This window comes from Xenia sp. Carnegie-2017, unplaced genomic scaffold (genome assembly GCF_021976095.1).
Source record: "Xenia sp. Carnegie-2017 unplaced genomic scaffold, XeniaSp_v1 HiC_scaffold_6, whole genome shotgun sequence".
Classification (NCBI taxonomy): Eukaryota; Metazoa; Cnidaria; class Anthozoa; order Malacalcyonacea; family Xeniidae; genus Xenia; species Xenia sp. Carnegie-2017.
In genome coordinates, this window is record NW_025813526.1 from 2,254,810 (window position 1) to 2,270,622 (window position 15,813).

At 37.7% G+C, this 15,813-nt stretch overlaps 1 protein-coding gene across 1 annotated transcript; it reads left to right on the forward strand.

Annotated features, from left to right (window-relative positions):
* Positions 1 to 12,574: 12,574 nt before the first annotated feature.
* On the forward strand, positions 12,575 to 13,659 carry LOC124458366 (G2/M phase-specific E3 ubiquitin-protein ligase-like). The gene is made up of 3 exons (XM_047008396.1): positions 12,575 to 12,664; positions 12,758 to 13,148; positions 13,365 to 13,659. The coding sequence occupies exons 1-3, from the start codon at positions 12,575 to 12,577 to the stop codon at positions 13,628 to 13,630; spliced, it is 747 nt and encodes a 248-aa protein (XP_046864352.1). The 3' UTR covers positions 13,631 to 13,659.
* Positions 13,660 to 15,813: the final 2,154 nt, after the last annotated feature.

Sequence of the window (15,813 nt, forward strand, 5' to 3'; positions counted from 1 at the left end):
CAGTTGTATTAGGATTGACCTCGGGCTGGTTAGAGAACGACAGGTCCGGAAATTTTCCGGCATGTTTTCTACCGATACTTACAAAGAAGGTGTTCAAAGCAGTGGCAATTGACTCGTCAGAGGTGACAACTGCGTCATTTACTCGTAGACTAGAGATTATTTATGGAGATCTTTGACGATGGTAGAGTCTTTTTGAGTGCTTGCCAAAACACTTTAGTATTTTCTTGGTTTTCTTGAATCAGATTAGAATAATAGTCTGATTTAGCTTTCTTAATGTCGCTGTTGACTCTGTTTCTTAGTAGTCGGTAAACGCGCCAATTTCGACTGTTCTTGTTTCCTTTTGCTTTCTTGAGATGCTAATCGCGCTTTCTCATTTCATTAGCGATGATTGAGGTCATCCACGGGGTTGACGATCCTCTGACTCTTCGGGTTTTAGTTGGTGATCATCTAGTTGGTGATCATGATTTTTTATCTTTTCCAAAAAGATATCCACAGGCTGATCTGGGGGTCTGTAGACATTGCCGATGATGAGTGGCTTGCATCTTGTTCGGTTTATTTTAATCCAGACAGACTTATTTGCATTCATGAGGTCTTCTTGCTCTATAAAATTTAAACTTTCGCGGCAATAAATTGCTACACCTCCCCCTTGCTTTTCTTCCCGGTCTCGTCTTACACAATTGTATCCCGTTATGTGAATTTCCTCATCCTGAATACTGTGTGAGAGCCAGGTCTCCGAGAATGTCCAGATATCGGGGCCTTTGATGCTACTCATAACAAGATTTAGTTGGTCGATTTTGCTGGTTATACTTCTAACATTGAGATGAGCTATAGACAGGCCATTGGCTTTGATACTGAAAGATGGAACATCAAAGTCCACATGGCTTAGAGGACCAGGCTGACAGAATGATGGCAGCTGAAGCAAAGAAAGTCAGCTGCGTTATCTTCAAAAATTTAGCTAATATCGTTGAAGCAGCCCCATTTTGCCGGGCGATGTAGCGACTCCTCTGTTGTCGTAAATTTCGTGAAATTTCAATCCTGCAGCTTTTTTGAAACAAAATACACATCGCTGTCATTTAGTGAAGTGTTCGTCTGTAGATGTAAGGACTTGTAGTTTGAAAAAGACACATAGATGCAGAGAAATATACAAACATTCGAAGAGAGCCTAATTTTCCGACCGACCACCATACTCCCTGACCGCCCCATATCTATATATCTCTATCTCCCTGACCTTTACATCCATAAAGTAAATGGTTTCAAACCTAGAGTATTATTACACGTTTGTGGATGTAGATCGTCCTGGCTAGTAGAGTCTTGAGAAGGACTGTTGTTGGTGGTGTTGACTGACGTTTCGACAACCTTAGCGATAGTCATCTTCAGAGTCAAAGTGTCAAAAACTTGGAGTCAAAAATTAGTAATATTGTGTTAACGCACATAGTTTTTGCAACGTATCTTTCTTTTTTACAGGTCAATCGTTGTCAGTCGACGCGTAACAAACTCATGAAAACGCAAGGAAAATACTGAAATCATCGTGCTCCTTTGTTGAAATTATCTCCTTGGACAACGATAACCTAAATATGAAAGCCTAGAATTTTTCATCAGAAGTAACTTCTTTGGCAATATGGAAGTACTTGATACATGACAAAGACAACAATATTTACGTGCCACTAATCGTACTGTTATTTCTTGCAAATTAACGGTGATGAGATATTATCAATTTATCTACAAACAATCTGTGCATTCCACTGGATCTATATTCTTGGAGTATTATCTCCCACTAATTAACAATGATAAGATTATCAGTGCTGGAAAAGGTCAACAACTTCTCTGGTCTTAAATTGTTTGTATACAAAATTCTTTATATCGTGTCTCCCTATGCTTCTCTGCGAACTAAGTTATTTTTCACGAAGTATCAAACTATCGAGATAGGCAGCATCATTGATTTGTAGTATCATTCAGGCGCAACATCTTAACGACGGGAAATATTGCGAGAGTTATTGTCGAACATATGTAGCAAATAACATGCTGATATAACGAACGACTACTAAGCTGACTAATGTTTTATAGGTTAAATAATTGTCTACAAAGAATAACTAGCACGTTTTAAGTAAAAATAACCACCAAATACCCATATTTTATCGCCATTGACTATGTTTTATCGCCATTACCTATAGTTTATCAATTGAGCTCAACTGATAAGCCATAAATATTTAAGCTCGGTTTTTATTTTTATGGGTTACTAACATGAATGCTATGCGTACCTAATTTTCTTTTTTTTGGTTTCATGGGACATTCACCATGGCAATTGCGCTTTTAATGCAATATTTATATTTTTTACCACGACAAAATATCTGTTTTATTATAATATTAAGCCTTTAATAACTGAGCTCAAAGTCTCAATATCGGATCGAAGGCTGTTTGTACACTAGGGCGTAGGGCGAGGTTTGTACAAAAAGACAAAGGTACGATATTTCTCAATAAAGACAGAGAAAACGAGGTTATTAAAAGGTTTATTATATGTCATTAATTGACCTGAAACGAAGCTTGCTTTTTTTCTCGTTTTTGCTCAGAGGCCGTGGAACCGGAGGGCATTGGAGGCAAGTGCCCCCCCCTCACTTTTGGTAACAGGGAAAAAAGTGCCCTTTTTCATGGTATAGAAATGCCCTTGTTTCAGGTAAAATTGGACTGAAGAAGTTTTTCCTAGATACAAGTAGCCCCGAGAATAGAACAAAGTCTGTCGGCATCATGCGAAATCAGCTATAGCTTAGTTTTTGACCTTGATTACCCAGATGGATCAAAAATCGCGTTTGTCGATTGGGGTTGTCTTCGCAGACGTCCGCCCAGTAACTTAATTAACCAATGAGAAGTCGCAATTTATGATCCACATGAGGCTATAAATTCTACGGCAACGCATTGCTCCCGTCTTCAGGCCATTGGTCCTACAAAACTGTTGACAATTCATAATGATAATAATTGAAAATTTTGCGGTTTAAATCACTTCTAATCAAAATCATCATGCCTAGAGTTGCTAGGCGAAAACGAGAAAAGAAAAAAGAGCTTGTAGAAACAGCTAAAACGATGCGAAAACTGACGAGTTTTTTTAGTAGTGCTCCAGCAGAGAACGTTGTTGACCAAAACATCGACTCTAGGTCTAATTTGACACTGCCGTCAGCTACAGAAACTCCATCAACGTGTTTATCTCCTCATTCTCATTCCAAACCAAAATTCGGCGATTCTGACTCTACATCGTCTTCAGAGATACTAGTCGCGCCGCCGACCGAGCCAGTTCACACACCTTCTCAAAACCTAACGTATGCGTCCTTCTCAAGTTCCACGACTACCGCCCTATAGGTAGGACCTATGCAAATTGAGTCAACGGAATGTTTGCTAGGACTCGATTGTAAGCGTTTGTGCTGTACAGGCCAACAGCCTTACCATCCTACCCTAGATGAAATAGAGCACACGTCTAGAAAGCAAACCAGTGCAGGAGGATCGTCGAATGTACGAACTTGTCCGTCTTCTATATTTTGAAATATACATGGGTCACATACTGCATGACAAAAGGTACCATTGCCTGTTACTTCTGTAAAAGAGCGATGCGTCAATACCTTATTACTTTCAGTCATAATGGTGAAAAGGCTTTTCTCCTAGGAGAATTCAGTGACTGGAAGAAGTGCCGACAAAAACTTAAAAAACACTCTCAGTCTAAATTTCACGCAGAGATGACTGAGAAAGTTATATTATCTGATGATTCGAGAAGAGATATTGGAGCGATATTGGTCAGTGAGTTGAAGAAAACCCAGGAAACTCGAAGAAGAATGTTGCTAAAACAGCTAAGTAGTAAAAGGTATTTGGCACGCCAAGCCCAAAGTTTGCAAGGTAAAACTGAACTTGAGAGTAACTTGCAACAGTTGCTAAAATTAAGAGCAGAGGATGTACCTGATTTGTTGGAGTAGATTGACAACGGAAGATATCTCAGTCACGACATCATAAACGAGTTGATTAATATGATGGGCAATGCAGTTCTGAGATCTATAGTGGCAGACATCCGTAAGGAATCACTATTATTTAGCCTAATTGCAGACGAGTCTAGAGACATAAGCAACAAGGAACAACTAACATGTGTTTTGCGCTGGATATCTAGAACCGACTTGTCCGTCCAAGAAAATTTCCTCGGAATGTACGAGCTAGAGAAAACCGATGCTGAAACAATCACCACTTCGCTGAAGGACATTTGTTGCGATGCAGTTTGACGATAGTCGTTGGCAAACATATGATGAAGCAGCAAATATGGCTGGAAGCAAAAGTGGGGTTGCTGCCGTATATCTTCTGAGAATCCTCACGCCCTGTACATTCATTGCGGTAACCACAGTCTTGACTTGGCTTTGCGCGATTGTGTAAAGGAGAGCTGGATTATCAGCGATACGTTGAAGGAGGTGCAAGAGTTGGCCGTGTTTATTCGATCTTCACCAACACGAATGACGCAATACCAGCATATTGCCAAAGAGTTTGAAGACAGCGGCACGCAAGTTGATAATCCGCATTTGCTGTGTCCAACTCGATGGACAGTAAGAACCAAAGCCATCTCGGCTGTCTTCCATAATTACGAGGCCTTCTACTCTGCATTACTTAGCATTGCCAAAGAATCTTGCAAGTCCACCGTTCGTGACACAGCATCAGGTATGGCTAGCCGATTGAAGAAGTTTTCCTCGTACTTTGGTTTAAGTTTTGCGCAGAGTATCTTCAGCGTGTGTGAACAAGTAGCAACTACCTTACAGAAGCCTTCAATAACGGCACAAACAACTGCTACTTGCATAAATGCCTTGAAGACAAACTTGCAGAGTCAACGAGACAACTTCTCTTTGTTCTACGACCAAGTAGTTGCTTCAAGCAAGGCTATCAACTTTGTAGGCAATCCAACACAACCAAGACCGAAGAAAGTTCCGTGGCGACTTCAACACGAAGATGGCGAGCAACATCATTTCTAAACTGCGAAAGACGCCCACCGTGTCCAGTATGTTGAGGCAATTGATGCGTGCTTGGCTTCACTACAGGAGCGCTTCGATCAAAAAACATATTCTGTATTGATGAACATCGAAACCGTGCTCATTAATGCAGCAAACGGGTGTAAGTTAGAGTTGAATGATGAAGTTGAACACCTTTACGAAAATGATCTCGACTTTGACCAGCTGAAGGCGGAGTTAAAGCTTCTTGAAGGAATTATCTCGCAGCGACTTCCAGAAGTAAAGAAGGTGACATCATTTAACACAATAACATCAATATTCTTAACCGAAGAAAATAACTCATCGCAGATTGTCATGGCAATGTCTAATGTTGTCCGACTCTTGCAGATTTACCTTCTTGCTCCAATGAGCGCAGCCTCTGGAGAACGATGTTTTTCATGCCAGCGACTTGTCAAGACACATCTTGATGTTTTAACTGTATCCACACAAAAAATATTAAAAAAATGGCCAATCTATAGAATATTTGGGTTTATTTGTCAAAGCCCTTCAGTAGAACTATTTATAATATTACGGATTGTAGAACTCAAAACATGGGACACGAATATCAAAGGTTCCGACATCGAGTGGCGCTTCTGTTACATTCCTTATTCTGTGCCCAGACCCTATTTCAGCGATACAAAGTATTGAGAATGTAAGCATTTACTACTTTTTTCTCATAAATGTGTGAAGTGTACGAAAGCTTGCTGAACGTTATAAGCTTATACATTCATTTTAAATTCATCTAGAGAAGAAAACTAACGGGACAAAAAACAAATGACGAGGGTATATAGTCCGCAACCAAAACCAGCGTGAATCTCCAAAAAAGATGCAGTAGTGGCTCTTCTTTATTTAAGCGAAAGGGAACACGCTAAAAGGGACGCAGCTGACGGCCTTCTGTTCTTTTGTGAAAGTAGTACAACACCCCGTGATATCCAAGAGGAACAAGACGAACTTCCTCTTGTTTTAAAGAAAAAGATGCAGCTGTTCAAACCAACCTAACTCATAAGTCATTGGTAAACTCCAGCAGTATACAGAAATGCATGTTTTTGGGACGTGTGGTTAATGATTCAGCCCATTATACAAGTATAAAATTTCATTTTTTACCATGTTGACTATAACGGGATATAATTGCTTATGTTGGAAGCTAGTGGAAATAACGAACGACTTTGTGAGGTACTGTGAATTAATTTATCTGTAGGCCTATCAGGTGAGATGTTGAAAATACTTCTTGAGTTCGTGAAAGCAAAGGCTTCCAGGCTTTTCCAGGCTTATCAAATGGAAAGGGAAGAAAACAGCAAAATATAAACAAAAAGGAGCAGTGCTAGGTTACAGTAATATATGATCATACATATTGCTCAAGTAAACGTTAACACTCAAATTAATTGTTGTGTAATGCAGTTGATGGTGGCCCATGTATAATGAATGATAAGCATGTAATTATTTTTTAATAGATCTACAAAACCTCTACATGGGCTAAACTTTCAGTTTATGAGCAATTTATATTCACATTGGTCAGGATCAAGATTCCCTAGTCTCAAGATTTTATGTGATTTATTTGGAGTGTCAGAAACTGTTGGTAGCAGCATATTCCTGACATGGGTGATGTTTCTTGAGAAGGAATTAAAGTTATTTATTCCATTTACCACTTTGAAAGACATGGAAGGAATAACTCGGCCTAAAGTTTACGAATCAAATCCATGTCTTCGTGCAATAATTGATTGCACATAATTCTATATACAAATACCTTCTCTAAAGTTACTAAAAAAGCCGAGATCGCGCCAACAGCAGGGTCAAGATGTTTCCCCGCTAGCTGGGATAATTTCTATTCATATGAACAGCCCATTGAGTTCTATAAGACCTAGAGGGGAAAAGGGCCTGGACCCTGTGGTCAAAAACATTGCGGTAATGGCGGTTAAAACTTCCACTTTAAAATTTTTTTAAGTATTCACTCCCTCCATATTTCTAATACTGTTTTTGCAAAAACATGGCGTTGAATTATCACGCCATGTGAACAAGAGTCTATACTACAAAAATGTGACCTACTTGCTCTGCACTCGGTTATGTAGTAATTGTTTTAAATTCTACTGATAATTGAACAAACTAGTTTTCTCATTTTTTTTCTGATTTTCTTTCCTTGAATTTTATCGTTCTCTGTCTTACACAGATGATGCATTTGTATCTTCACGAAAGTTTTACAACAACATTTAATCAACTTTAAAGCCCGCCTCACACTGGTGAATTTGCAGCGCGTACTTGTTATTCGTGACAAGTGTGATCGCGTTTGATATTTGACTCATCTGTCACGAATGAAAAATGTTGTTCAAAACTCCCGCGCACACTAGGAAATTTTGTCGATCACACTTGTCACGAATAACAAGCACGCGCGGCAAGTTCACCAGTGTGCGGCGGGCTTAAGTATGATCTTCTGTAACAACAGAATCAAGTACATGCTGGTTCAATGAACTAAAACTTTTCTCTCCACACATTCAGTTAAAACAATGTTTGAGATTGCACTTGTGATATGCGAACAATGTGGCAAACTTCCGTTCCAAGAATTAATCATTCGCATAATGCAATTCTCGGTCTCATGACACACTTAGAAGACCATCAGTTGGTATTTTTAGGCCACCATTACTCTTCCAAGACACAAACAGGCTAGAGCCCTGTTTTTCGATGTATGCAAAGCAACAATACAATCTTGGCAAGTGATCTTTCTTGCAACCATTTTAACAACATAGCCAGCAATGTACGATATAGCTGCTCCCTTATACTCAGACAGAGGAATGAAGTTGGGCACGTCACAGTAGTCATGCTCTTCTTTAATTGGTTGTCGCAGCTTCATATCATATCGTCTTGCCATTGTCACATCGGAAATATCTGCCGAAATTTCATTTGTCTCGCAACGATCATTTAATTTTGTCAAGATTTCAGTGCTATATTGAGCAATACAGTTTCCATGTCCTCCTTTGATGTTATGTTTCATCAATAGTTGGTTGTATGCAGCTTTAAACTGACATGGTGTTAGATTGTTAATCTATCCACCCGCCGTGTTGCGTCTTTTTGATAGTAATTTTGTTGACGTGTTCCCTCCAGGTCTTATAGAACTCAATGGAACAGCCCCTAAGCCCACGAGCACTAAAATTTCATTCTGACTGATGCTCTTGAGCCAGCGTTATAAATGTTCAAATCTTTAAAGGTATAATTACATGACTATGGCATTTGGCCAATTTATATCTTGAAGTCATCATGGCTGAAAGTAGGCAAATATACGATCTTGGCTCGTTGATTCAAGACAGTAAAACCAGCAAGATTTCATCTGTAAGAAAGGATTATGAAGCAAAAGTTTCTGCCATTCCCACTTAAACAGACCTGTTTCGAAAAGGAAAGCTAGCAAGAGATCTTAATGCTGAGTTGCTTATCCCTAAGCATATGGGAGATAATTGGCAGGCTTTAAAGTAAGTAGCATGAAGTGCTTACTGCTTACTGTATGCTTTGACATTGTAATGCATAGCTATAGGTCTATACTTGTATTTGTGTAATGCTTATGGCTTACTCTCTTTGATGTTAAGAATATCAGAGAGAGGGGACAGGGGGTGTTTATTCCCTGTTGAATGTAGTAAAATTTTTCAAAGCATCCTAACCTGCATCAACCTATTAAATCGAAATTTCATGTATTCTATTTTACAATGTCAATTTTCAAACTCCATGTCCAATATTGTTGGCTCAATGAAATTTAGCCAGTAGTATAATGCAATGCTTGAGATTTATGCCATTACTAGTGTGCACATAATTATACATGTTGTTGTGCCAAGTTTATAAAGTTGTCGTATAACATAAGATCACAAAGAAACGGTGAGTGCACCGCAAAACATTTTGTTCACAACTATATGTTTGAATTTAGGTAATCCTGGCATATTTCTACGGGAGATTTCTTCGGATTAAAGTCACTGGTAGAAGGCTACGTACTTTTTGGAGAAATCTCCACTCTAATTATGCTCACATGGATATTGTCATTTCAAAGTTACTTAATATACATAAAAATGTAGAGCTAATAGTTTAATATTACAATACTTCAGGATATTTCATAGATATATAAATATTCCATATAATATGTTGCAATATGTGCTCAATGTGACAGACAGAGAGGGTAAATTTTTCATACATTTTGCTTGTTTAAATATAATAACTTTCTGAGCTAATGTGTTGAATGTAAGAGCTACGCTGGACTAACTATGTTATTCATTAGAGCTTTTCATTTTGAAATTGCATGCCTAATATTGTCAATTCCCTGAAATTTAGCAAAGCAAACTGTAATTACATATTATTTCTGCCACAACAATTCCTTATTATTTCTTCCACACTTAGCTTGATAATGACTTTCATATGAAGTTGAAATATTGCTTTGAATCTTCTCTGTTGCTGTTATAACTGGAATCTTGAGTTTACAAGATGATGTTTATTTGAGTGTATACTCTCATTTACAATCATGCACGGTGTGCCAAATTTCTAAATTTGCCATTTATCATTATGATCACAAAAGGGTGGGTACACAGCAAAGAATTTCAATTACATAGATATGCTACTGTATCGTCTATCTAAGAGAAGTACAACAATGTGATAGAATTACCTTGAAAAATGTAATATGTCAAAAAAAAACTTAAATGACCAATTTATGTTGGATTCACTTCAAAAAATTTATTTAAGAATTAAGACTTCAAATATTCTTAATGCTGGAAAAGTATTATTTGCATATAAAAATCCAATGTCAAAAAACCAAAAAATTGCTTACTACACAGGAAGACACCTAAAGACAAGTAATTAGAAAATATGTTGATGGTTTAACAGAATATACAATTTGCAATAAAGGAAAATGTGTTGTTGCTAATGTTTTTTAAATCCAGATTTAAGCGTATTTTTAATTTTAGAAACTTAATAAACCCTCCTCTTTGTAGTCTTCCCACTTTTTGTAAATGATTTTAACTATAAAAAATACTATTTAAAAATTTAAATGTCTTGTTTTCAAATATATATATATATTTGAAAAAGAGTCGCCATTTTAATATGGTGATAGCCGGGAGGGCACATTGTATATACATTTGTATATTACGCTCACTGCGCGTGCGTAGTTTGAGCACTGTCGGATTGTGTAGAGAGTCTTAAGCTGGATTTCCACTTCCCGGTAAGGACGGAAAACGGTAAACGCCAAACGGTACAGGCATGCGCAGTAGAAAATGTAGCACCGCAAAACGGTATGCACACCGTACTGCTTTCCAATTTTAAAAGTTGAAGTCAAGTCAACTTTTTTCCGCAGAATTCATACCGTTTCACTTTTTAGCCTATCAAATTATACCACAAAAATTGACTCCTGGGTAGTAGCAAGATGGCGGATAATACTGAATTGATGCTCACAAAATTATTAAGTTTTCAGAGAAGCAATCTGCATGTCAATTATTATGGTAGCCAAATATTTACTGGATGTGAAGAATCCACGTATATATTGGATCAAGATATAATGCAGAAGACGACGGCGACTGAAGATGTTTCCAAGGAGCAGCAACTGCTTAGCCAAACCAGTGATAATACGATAGACAATTTTGGACATAACGAAGATTGCGAGTACTCTTTACAAAGTCAGAATCACTTCAGTAGTAATTTGATTGATGAAGTGAGGAATTATCCTTGCCTATGGGATTTGAAGTCCAAAGGGTTCAAGAACAGTGTTATGAAGAAACAAGCATGGTTAAAAATTTCAGAGCAACTCCATGTGCAAGGTACAGTCTCTAAATATGCATCAATGACAAAGCATCCTTTGACAAATGACAAGCAGGAAGCTTATCATGTTTATTGTGGTAACCAGAAATGAAAAATCTCTCATGTTTTTACTTTGTTACATGCCATTTCATGTGTTTATACCTGTGTGTTTGCATACCTAGCATTTTATCTAAAAAACCATATTGTTAGTTTTGTCCTAGTTGTGTAAAGTCCATAGCAAGACTTCAGATGATATTGATATTTTGTTCATAAACTCATTTGCAGATGCTTTTATTTTTTTGCTATTAAACCAGATGTGTATAAAAATATTGCGAGTATTGCACACCACATGTTGTGTTGTGCTTTCTTTTTAAATTTGTGACTTGGTATGCTTTTGACAACAATTAGTTATTTTACCCATATGTTTTTCAGCAATTGAAGCAGAAAATGAGTTCAAAAGGTTAAGAGAAAATTTCCGAAAGTGTCTGAAAAAGAGAGAATTGGAATCACGATCTGGAGCAGAAGCAAAAAAGTTACCCACATGTGCCTTCTTTGTTGAATTGAGTTTCCTTAGAGATAGTGTTTCTAATAGAAAATCAACAAGCATCGATGACTATACTAGGTGCTGCACAAAGTTTTTCAGAGGGATCAACTAGCCATCATACAACTTCCACCATTGAGAGCAATCACTATAGGTCAGTATGTATTGCTGTCAGATACCATTTTACACTAGTAGGTTGGGATACACACTATGTTACTGATTTTTGTTTTAAAAATTATTGTGCAACGTCTGGATTTACTGTTTCTGTTTGTGATTGTTGGTTTATATATTCACCAGCTATTTTGGAATGACAAATTTATTGCTATGACTTTAAAAACAATATTGGATGATAACGTACGAACGACTATGTTATTTCCAGTTTATTAATATGCATGATAATTACAATGACATAGTAGAATAAAAAACGAGTAATTATATACAGCTTATCTTTAGCAATGTATATGCTGTTATGAAAGAGTGTCCTGTAACAAATTTCTTCTGTGTTAAATTCTTTTAGGTCATTCTTAGGATTGCTTGATCCAGACCCCATTGAAATTAGCGATGATGACAACGATGAGGTGCAGACAGCTATTCAAAATAGCATGGGCTTAGCAAAGTATGGTAATCAGCTAAAAAAAGCGTTAACGGAAGACAAGATGCCATACTAATTTTTTTCACTTGGTTATTTGTCTTTAGCGATTCAAGCGCGCAACAAATGGTTAGTACTGTTTTGAATGACCACATAGATAAAGTGATGGTTGGAAAATCCTGTGACGTAGCCATATCTAAAAACATTATTAACGTTCGCCGCAAGCATGTATTTGAAGACGGTATTGCCAAGCTAGGAAGAAAAAAATTTGATCCTTCACGTCCGTTGTCTGTCATGTTTGCCGACGAAATCGGGTCTAGCGAGGGTGCTGTGCATCTAGGAGGGCCGACACGAGAATTTCTCCGCCTTGCAGTTTCAGGAGCCTTTTCTTCGAACGCGTTCCTGGGATTGTCCTCGAAAAAGGTGCTGGTTATGAACCAAGAAGGTAGTCGTGCGTTGATTGTCTTCATGCTAAAACTGAATTACGTAGATATAAATTTTTGTTAAATTTAGCCGAAGGGATTAATGTACGTTGTCAATTTAGCTACATAGCTACAAAAGCACGTATCGAACAGCATAATTGTGTTTCCTTTACATCCAGCAAAGAGGAAAAACTTGTATTTTCAATGTGGAAAACTTCTTTCCGTTTCCTTGTGTAATGGTGGAACTGCAGGACATTGTCTATACCCCTCTATGTATGACTTCATTGTATTTGGTGAAGAAAATTGCCACCCATGTATCGACGATGTGCAAGATTGTGAAGTAAAAAGTATCATAGAACGGGTAAATATTTGCTTTTTTATCAATAGTAAAAAGTCTGACGTTGTATCTCGATATTGAGCTGGCATTTTCACAAATCATACTTCCCGTCTGTAGATCAGTGCTACTACAGAAGAAACATCGTTTGCAACTATAGTAGGATCTGATGATGCCATTGATGTTTTTGCACAAGCTGGCTTTCACGGCATTCCAAAGTTTGAAACAAGAAAACAGCTTGTGGAAGAGCTTTGTCAATTTTTTGTAATTGATAAAGCGAGAAGTGCAATTGAGCAGTTCAAGGACGGGTTAAAAACACTGGGTGTTCTTAGCTTAGTAAAAGGAAATCCACTTCTCTTCCGCCCATACTTCTGCCATCGTAGCAAGCCGCTGACCGCGATAGAAGTTGACAGAATATTTACACCAGATTTTTCAGAAGATGGTTGTCGAAGACGTGAAAGGGAGCAGCTCGTTATAATGCATTGGCGTGACTATCTACAAGAGTGCGAAGGTACTTTAAAAGCTTTTTCCATCACCTTAAAAGATCGAAGTGATAGAAATGAAATAAACGCCTCGTATCTATAACCTCTAGGGTCTATTTAATGCCCCAGGCATTAATTGCATAATAAACGTTATTCAATTGCTTGTTATCAAACGTGTTATCAAATAATTGCTTTTCGACGAACAATCCATTTCAAAAGTACAACTTTTACTTATTTTTCTCTAGCAAACTGCTTTGCCAATGTTTCAGAGCCTCTTGTATCTTTGCCAATGATTATGATTTTTGCAACTGGGTTGGAGGAAGAGCCTCCCTTAGGATTTCATGACAAACCAACTATTTGTTTCTGGGAAGATGTTCGTCCCAAAAGCAACACCTGCGCTCACATTTTGTATTTGCCACTTCATAATGATAAAGATGATCTTAGTTATGAAGAATTTCAAGAAATGATGAACGATGGGATTCTGAACTCACCTACATTTGGTGCTCCATAAACATGCATGTATAAGAAAGCTGTTGAAGTTAGAGTCTAAAGGCCGATTTATGCTGCGCGCGACAAGCGTCGCGCGTACTTTCGATTTGCGCGAGACAGGTGCGCGCGCGCTAAGCTGTGTTTATAGTTAACGCGCTTACCGACGCGTATTCAACAAAATCGGATAACATGAAGTAATGCGGTATTCTCACGAACAAACATGGCAACTCGAGTTCCAGGAGAAATGGATGACCTTCTCGATCTGGAGGAGGAGGAAATGTTGTGCTATTTACTTTTGTTGCTACAACAGAAAAAACGAAAACGAAGAAGATGGTCAGTTCGACCACTTCACGCTTCTAGAAAAAGTGAGGGCGAATACGTTCTTGTTCAACAAATGAGAGGCATAGACGAAGAAATGCATTTTAAGTATTTTCGTATGTCTTCTGCCCGTTTCGACGACTTGGCACATCGAATTATGCCTCATGTAAAGCATGCATCTACGCATTTAAGTCCTGTTAGTGTAAAAGAAAGGCTAGCAGTTACGTTAAGAATTCTATCGTCTGGCGCCTCACAACAAACTGTGGCTTCAAGTTACCGATTAGGATCAACTACAGTTTCCCTAATTTTGTTGGAGGTGTGTGTAGCTATCTGGTTGGCATTGAATGAAGAGTTTGTTGCCTTTCCTTCTGGTTCACAATGGGCAGAAATTTCGCGTGAGTTTTGGAGGCTTTGGAACTTTCCAAATTGTCTGAGCTCTATAGATGGAAAGCATGTGCAACTCAAAGCACCTCCTCTTTCTGGAAGTGATTTCTTTAATTATAAAGGAACTCATTCTGTTGTCCTAATGGCTGTATGTGATGCTTGCTATCGCTTTCTAATGGTAGATGTAGGTGCATATGGAAGGCAAAGTGATGGGGGGGTTTTCCAAGAAAGCAAATTTGGGGAGCAGCTATTAAGAGGACAACTTGGTTTGCCCTTGCCAGAGGATCTACCTGGTGGTAAACTTACATTACCTTATGTATTTGTTGGCGATGCTGCTTTTCCTCTTCATGTTAATATGATGAGACCTTACCCAGGTACATTTTCTTTTGTTAACTCCATGCACTTTTATATATATTTTCCGTTTTCAATGAAAATAATTTTCTTATGTTTAATCAAAACATTGTTATTTCATATATTTTTGAAAATTTATATTAACTGTTTGTGACTTCAAAAATGAAATAAATTTATTCAATTTATGTCTCTGTAAGACTCATTCAAAATGTTTTTTTCATTCCCCACAAGAATTGCGATCAAAAAAATTTCCTGGCTGCTTGTTGGCACAGTTTCCCAAGACTCTGTAAATTGCTAAAACAGTTGATCTTAATGCCATTTTTGTTCTATTTACTCTTAAGGTAATAACCTTGACAATACCAAGAAAATTTATAACTACTGCCATTCCAGAGCTAGAAGGGTAATTGAAAATGCCTTTGGTATCATGACTGCTAGATGGCGAATTCTTGGAAAACCAATGGAATTTTACCCTGAGAAAGCTGTTCAAATTGTGAAGGCATGTGTTGCACTTCACAATTTCTTGTTATTTACTGATGCTGCTAATATACCCAGCACTAGATATTCCCCTCCCAATTTCAGTGATTCAACCACTGCATCTCACGAAGTCCTCCCTGGAGAGTGGAGACATGTTGTGGGTTCACAAAACATTTTTCAGAATATTAAAAGTTTTTCAAGTGCTCGTGCTTCTAGAGCTGCTACAGCAACCAGAAATGACTTTAAATCATTTTTTATGTCTCCTTTGGGAAAGCTACCATGGCAAGATCATGTAATACAACGAGGTTTTCTTAACTAAATGAATATTTAATTGTATGAAATAATAGATTGTTACTTATAAAACATAGAAAGTTATTGGTCTACATTGTTTTCATAAAGTTTTTGTTCCATTTCAAACAATATTTTATGAATGGAAAATTTAGCTTCAGATTTCAACTTGCCTGGAAGCTTTCGGAGAGTGTCAGCCACTGTATCTGAAAAGCGACTTTCTTCATCAATTTTCATATGTTTTGTTTCTCTTTCTTCTCTAATCTTTTTCAAAGAATCAAGTCTTTCACAAACTAATGTCTCTAAATGTGCAGATCTCTTTCTACAGCCCTTGGTCGGGTTTACCACAGCTCTACTCAAAGCAATTGTGGAAGGGGCAGATGGGTCACT

What these genes read in the sequence shown, in the direction of transcription:
- LOC124458366 (XM_047008396.1), top strand. Translation starts at nt 12,575, where the DNA reads ATGTATGACTTCATTGTATTTGGTGAAGAAAATTGCCACCCATGTATC. An exon ending in TAAAAAGTATCATAGAACGG is followed by an intron (nt 12,665 to 12,757) that starts GTAAATATTTGC and finishes TCCCGTCTGTAG; the next exon opens with ATCAGTGCTACTACAGAAGA. An exon ending in CTATCTACAAGAGTGCGAAG is followed by an intron (nt 13,149 to 13,364) that starts GTACTTTAAAAG and finishes ATTTTTCTCTAG; the next exon opens with CAAACTGCTTTGCCAATGTT.